This window comes from Lipotes vexillifer, unplaced genomic scaffold, assembly GCF_000442215.2.
Source record: "Lipotes vexillifer unplaced genomic scaffold, Lipotes_vexillifer_v1.1 scaffold496, whole genome shotgun sequence".
Classification (NCBI taxonomy): Eukaryota; Metazoa; Chordata; class Mammalia; order Artiodactyla; family Lipotidae; genus Lipotes; species Lipotes vexillifer.
The window spans coordinates 3,982,438-3,989,636 of NW_006786690.1; the positions used below are offsets into that span (position 1 = coordinate 3,982,438).

Consider the following 7,199-nt stretch of genomic DNA (forward strand, 5'->3'; position numbering starts at 1 on the left):
CGTGGGCCTCTTACTGTTGTGGCCTCTCCTGTTGCGGAGCGCAGGCTCTGGACGCACAGGCTCAGCGGCCATGGCTCACGGGCCCAGCCGCTCCATGGCATGTGGGATCTTCCCGGACCGGGGCACGAACCCGTGTCCCCTGTATCGGCAGGTGGACTCTCAACCACTGTGCCACCAGGGAAGCCCTATCATTTAAAGTATAATGGTAGGACATCAGTTTTGTTCTCAACATAATTTACACATAAGAAAGTAGGATTGAGGGGAACAAGTACTTTCTTTGTGTATTTTTTTTTAACTTGGTGGGTATATTCATCTTGCAAATTAAAATAGTTGTGAAGTAAATTGCTTATCAAGTGTATTAATGGCACAGATACGTTTGTTATGTTTAAAGTACTGTTAATGTATAAAGTAAATTTATTTCCTAATTTTGCATAGGCCATGGATGAAATGAATGGCAAAGAAATAGAAGGGGAAGAAATTGAAATAGTCTTAGCCAAGCCACCAGACAAGAAAAGGAAAGAGCGCCAAGCTGCTAGACAGGCCTCCAGAAGCACTGCGTGAGTCTACATTTTAGTAAATACATCTTTGAACAGAGAATAACTTGATAACAGAGATCAGGTAGTTAAAAAAGTCAGGAAGAGTCTTGAAGCAAACTAATTTGTTTTTTCTTTTCTCCCTTCCCTCCATTGCTAGGTATGAAGATTATTACTATCACCCTCCTCCTCGTATGCCACCTCCAATTAGAGGTCGGGGTCGTGGTGGGGGGAGAGGTGGATATGGCTACCCTCCAGATTACTATGGCTATGAAGATTACTATGATGATTACTATGGTTATGATTATCATGACTATCGTGGAGGCTATGAAGATCCCTACTACGGCTATGATGATGGCTATGCAGTAAGAGGAAGAGGAGGAGGAAGGGGAGGGCGAGGTGCTCCACCACCACCAAGGGGGCGGGGAGCACCACCTCCAAGAGGTAGAGCTGGCTATTCACAAAGGGGGGCACCTTTGGGACCACCAAGAGGCTCTAGGGGTGGCAGAGGGGGTCCTGCACAACAGCAGAGAGGCCGTGGTTCCCGTGGATCTCGGGGCAACCGTGGGGGCAATGTAGGAGGCAAGAGAAAGGCAGATGGGTACAACCAACCTGATTCCAAGCGCCGTCAGACCAACAACCAACAGAACTGGGGTTCCCAGCCCATCGCTCAACAGCCGCTTCAGCAAGGTGGTGACTATTCTGGTAACTATGGTTACAATAATGACAACCAGGAATTTTATCAGGATACTTATGGGCAACAGTGGAAATAGACAAGTGAGGGCTTGAAAATGATACTGGCAAGATACGATTGGCTCTAGATCTACATCCTTCAAAAAAAAAATTGGCTTATCTGTTTCATCTTTAAGTAGCAATTTGCTGCCATTTGTATTGGGCTGAAGAAATCACTATTGTGTATATACTCAAGTCTTTTTATTTTTTCCTCTTTTCATAAATGCTCTTGGACATTATTGGGCTTGCAGAGTTCCCTTATTCTGGGAGTTACAATGCTTTTATCCTTTCAGGCTTCATTTTAGCTTCAAAACAAGCTGAGCACACTGTTAAATCATGATTTTGCAGAACCTTTGGTTTTGGACAGCTTCATTTTTTGGATTTGGGATAGATTACCTAGCAGTATGGAGTATGCTGTAAATAAAAATACAAGCTAGTGCTTTGTCTTAGTAGTTTTAAGAAATTAAAGCAAACAAATTTAAGTTTTCTTGTATTGGAAATAACCTATGATTGTATGTTTTGCATTCCTAGAAGTAGGTCAACTGTGTTTTTAAATTGTTATAACTTCACACCTTTTTGAAATCTGCCCTACAAAATTTGTTTGGCTTAAACGTCAAAGCCGTGACAATTTGTTCTTTGATGTGATTGTATTTCCAATTTCTTGTTCATGTAAGATTTCAATAAAACTCAAAAATCTATTCAAAACATTACCTATTTCAAATTCAATTGTGTCCTAAAACATTATTTTATTCGTAATCCTTGCAAGGAATATTGTTTTCAAACTATAACTGCCTATGTGAGTGATCAAATTCATGCAAAATTTCTTGTCTATTCCAGTATGTATCGTGGATATCAGACTGAGAATTAGACTAAATTCTAGTATTTATTCCAAATAGCACTGCACTGATTGATGTTCTCTCATAGTCTTTTCTAATTTGGCAATTTTATCCTTTATTTTTATTAAAAACAGGTTCAAAGGCTTTTGAACATTCTTGCAGGCATTGGATAATTTGCGTTAAGTAAAATGGGGTTGGGGAAGCAGACTGCAATTTATTTTGACCCACATTCTTTCTATAAAGGATAATTTGTTGTCTGAAGACCTTATTTGCTGGAGTGAATGTACATAACAGGAAAAAATGTTAGTACTGTGGCGTCAATTGCTCTGCGGACTAAACTTCATGTAAACTTTTAGTATACATGATTGTGACTACCACTTCAGTTACTGGTTTAGGAATATAATTTCCTATTGCTATGTAAATTTACTCTGAGAAACACGCATGCCTTATTAAGAGAGGCTTAAAAAATATCCAGTAGTCCTACTTCTGACTTTCTGTTAATACCTCTTATTTTAATTTTTTTTTAATACTCGAATGGCTAAAGTTTTGTTGGCCAAGTCATAGCATCTATTTCCATTTCCTTGAGAAATTCTGATTTATTGTAACTACTTTTTTTTGCTTGAGAATAAAAGGAACAAAAGAATCTGACCCTAACAGTGCAGAAAACTCTGTCACTTTCAAATTACCAATAAAATTTTCCCTTCTGTTCTATTCTTAGGTGAATCTAAAATGTTTTTAAATTATAAAAATAAGCCATTGGAGAATAATTAAAATGGGCACACCTTTATTTTGTGTTTTGTTCTTGTTTGGTGTCTTTTAGGACAGGAGTATTAGATTTCAAAATTATAAGCCACTTAATTCCTTGTGAGCTCAGGTAGATCATATTTTGGGTTTCATGGCTTCTCTTTTGACTTTGAGGAGGAAAATGAATATTTGCTGATGAAGGTCAATATATCTGATTTCTCTTTAAAAGTACCCTTATTACATAGTACAGTAAGTTAACAGACCTTGTTAATATTCCTTTTATGTTTTGGAAGCTAATAAAGGAATTATATATAATTGCTGTGTATAGTAGTGTCAAGTTAACATGGGTATCTATTTGATGAAGCTTAGATGTGGTTGTTTTTCTTATGCCCATGTATGCAAGTAAAGACACCAAACATTCTCTAAATTCTGCCTTTAAACTTTGAAAATACAATTTGAAGCTATAACTATAAATCTAAATTAGACTTAAGTAAAACCTTGATTTTTCTTGGAAAGAAGAGAGGATCTAGAAATAAAATTTGAATTGTTTGTATTTCTTACAACTTAGATGTTACCAGCTACAAAGTTCTTAGGAACAAAATTAGGAATGGGAATAGAAGTGATTCTGAAAAAGTAATTTATGTGCTTCCCCCGCCCATCCTAAAATATAAACCCTAGTAAGAACATAAGAATCAAACCTAGGTTCCATGTCAAAATCCTTTTCTTTAATTACAAATTATATTTTGCTCTCACCAATTAAAAATATATCTATAGAGGTGTCCCTGTAATATTGCTTTGTAGGTTTTTTAACAGACAAAACTTTATAACCATTAAATCTCACTCTAGAGCTTTTCCCTTGTTGATGTCTTCTTATAAGCTATTCCGAGAAAATAGCTTCAGAGCTTAAATTTTCACAGAAGTAAATTTAACAATCTAAATAATATACAAACCTGAAAAATGTCAGTTGAGATTTTTATTCTAGATTTGCATGAGATTTTTTCTTAAATAGGCACAAATTATGAGTTCTGGGAAATCTGATTTCCGACTCTCCTGCCATCTTTTTTGTTCCCCAACCTAATTCATTTGGTTTTATTTCTGAGCCTGCTGCAGTAACGTTTGTGTTGGGAAAGATTTTTACTTTATATTGAGGATGACCTCTTCTTTGTAGGTACCCTCCTGAGATTGACATATATATGCCCCCTCCCCATAATGAAATACTAATTTTTATTTGATCACTCATTTATAGCAGTTGCTTAAATGTATGTATTTATATGATGGTGTTTTAATTTTTTAAAAGCAAAAAAGCTCTAATAAGTAGCCAGATTTTTAATAATTCCAAGTTTATTTGATCAATTGATGTGGAAATTGAGTTACTGTGGTTCTGTAGGTAGTTTTTTTAAACAAAAGAGTTCAGCATAATTGTTTTTCAGTTATTCTAGTTACTGGGGTTATTCTGCATAAGAAAGCCCAATGCTTTCTGTTAGTAGATAATTTTTCTCTCATTTGACTTTGAAATGTGATTTAGGAGTTGAACCCTCTTTTTAAAAAGGTCAGCATGCATCGAAATAAATTATATATATTAAATTCCAGAAGAGAAGGGACGTAAAATTCCATTCCTAGCATAAAGCCATATAATATTCTTGAAACTCATTGCATCGTTTGCCTCCTGCCCATTTGGATAATCATACCTACGTTTTATTAATTGTGTATTATTTGTAAAACCAAACCCTTCCAGTAAATACTTGCTATAAGGCTATCACCTGTCAATTAAAAAGACTTCTGAAGATGTTAAAATTTACCATTTTGATTTTTCCAAAGAGAAGTTTATTATATTGAACTATCCAGTATTCTTAAAACCAACCAAAGTATGTAGAAGAATTGTTAATGTTATTGTTGTTCTTTATTATGTGAAGCTGCTTAAGTGAGCAGCTAAGAAAAAGCCTTATAGAAAGAGTGCACTGGATTTATAAGTGTGTTTATGTTTCTCTGAGAATGGGAGCTTCTGTTAACTTAGTTCTAAGACGGTGGATTGGGTGACTGACTAGAGAATCCAGAATGACAAATCCATTGACAAGGCATGTTTACTTTTGCATTAGAAGTTTGTTGATTAGTTTTTATTTTTGAAATGCAACCACTAAACTTTAAAAATATTGCATATTTAATGTATTGGTCAGTAACTTAATATAAATATTTAATTGGAAGTGATGATTATTAATCTTTCTAGGAAAGTTTTTTTTCCTTTTAAATATATATACATATATACTTTTTATTTAGAGGTTACCAGAAGCTCTGGATTTTTTGTTTTGTTTCTGTTTTTTAATCATTTTCAGATGTTATCCAGAAATCTGCAAGTGTACTTTTCCTGTTTTAACTCCTTCCTTTTATCACCTGACTATCAGGGAAGCGAGGTTGAGGCTGCCCTGACCTGACATGTCATGATGTCGACTTGCTAGGTGGGGTTCGCTGGGGACGATAACCAGTGGAATTATTGGTAAGAACTTTTTTTTTTCCTATTTTTTTTTTTTTTTTGTCAGTAGTGGGTCATTAAGTTTGGGAGAATGCCCATATTCTGTAAGTGGGCATTTATGTCAGCCTTGTAGAAAAATAAGACTTTAATATTAGGTAATATGGTTCTTAATAGGAACATATAATAAGTACTTCATACTCTTTATTCTCAAATTCGTATATTAGCAGGAAAGGCCTGCAAGTATGAAGTAATGAAATATTCAGGGTATATTTTAGGTGGTCAAGATAAACTCTAAATCTCTTGGAGAAACAGTAAATTTATTTTCTGTGATTTCAATCCCTCTAATATTTTCCTTATATTTACATTTTTATGGGGTAGATGAGCTTATAATGCTTCTTTAAAAATATTTATTGCACACGAATGTTAGTAAAAAAAAAAATAGGAAGGTGGGGCTTCCCTGGTGGTGCAGTGGTTGAGAGTCCGCCTGCCGATGCAGGGGACACGGGTTCATGCCCCGGTCCGGGAGGATCCCACGAGCCACGGAGCGGCTGGGCCTGTGAGCCATGGCCGCTGGGCCTGCACGTCCAGAGCCTGTGCTCCGCAACGGGAGAGGCCACAACAGTGAGAGGCCCGCATACCGCAAAAAAAAAAAAATAAAAAAAATAATAGGAAGGTGTTAATAGAATGGAAGGTTTAAACACGAGGATAAATTATTTTTTAAAGTCCTCCAAAAGAGATACTAACGTTATAAAATGAAACTTAAAAGTTTTAGCAATTTGACAAACAAGAGTGGGCTCAGTTTAAAAGTACATTTGATATGATGACTTTAGGTCAAGAGGAAATTACATAACTGAAATATTAGGACCTTGAATATAGCAGTAACACAAATCTATCAACTTGTGTTTCGTCTGAAACCCACCGACAGCTGATGGGATTAGTAGATATTGATAGAATTAGAGTAGATTTTTAGGTCATTACTGAAGAGCAAAACTCATACTCAGGGGATTCTATGATGGTAAAGTATAAATTGAGGAAATTAAATGTAATAATTAGGCATTTCTGACTATTTACCACATAAAAAGTAATTGTAGTATAACATAAGCACTGGTTAAAAGTAATCATGAATTTTCATGCCTAGAACCTCCTCAATATTCTTATGCCTTCTTTGTTGGTTGGGCGTATCAGTCTAGGGAGAATCTCCTAGGTATTAATGGGCTAGTCAGTGTCATGAATGTAAACCTTTATCTGTAAGCTTGCTATAGAGTAGCTGTATATTACTACAATGAAATTATACTTTAAGAACTGCAGTGATTGTATCATTGTGTTAAAGTACTTGTTTCTCTTCTGACACATTTTATGCATGTATCAGTGATAGAAATGATTGGGGTGTCGAACTTTTAGATTGCACTTAATACCGTGTTATCCTAGGGAAGTTTTATAATTAGCAATAGGATCACTCAAGTAGTGCTGAGGGGTTCATATAACTTAAGGAAAATGCAGTGCAAATTTGCTGGCTTTTATACACTAACAATAAAATACATTTCATGGGACTAAAAAAGAGGAAAGCATTATGGGGGAAAACTTGAATTCCTCAAATATAAAAAAGGGCTTTCATTTTCTGTAGTAACTTTGTCAGGATCCCATGAACATTGCGTATCTTGATGTCTCATTTATGATGGTTGGACAAAGGGGACTTCTCTAGCCTGTTGAGTAACACAGATAGAATTGTACTTTAATGAGTCTTATTATGATGTCTAGTACTGTTATAAGGCTATTTCTATGAGCTGAAAGCTCCTGAAAACATTACATTGCTGATACGCATACAGTAACATGAGAATATTAAAATAGGAACATTTGCAAGACCATTTAATCAGCAGTTTAATAAAA

General features: G+C 35.4%; 1 protein-coding gene across 7 annotated transcripts in view; it reads left to right on the plus strand.

Annotated features, from left to right (window-relative positions):
• The window catches only part of HNRNPR (heterogeneous nuclear ribonucleoprotein R), a 35,627-nt gene extending 33,652 nt beyond the window's left edge, over positions 1-1,975 (plus strand). For 2 of the 7 annotated variants that reach the window (XM_007459185.1, XM_007459188.1), the window contains 2 exons: positions 436-557; positions 694-1,975. In XM_007459185.1, the coding sequence (XP_007459247.1) occupies positions 436-557; positions 694-1,306 (735 nt within the window). In that variant the 3' untranslated portion in view covers positions 1,307-1,975. The remainder of the gene's footprint in view (positions 1-435; positions 558-693) is intronic. The other 5 variants (XM_007459191.1, XM_007459186.1, XM_007459189.1 and 2 more) reach the window with 4 other exon arrangements.
• Positions 1,976-7,199: the final 5,224 nt, after the last annotated feature.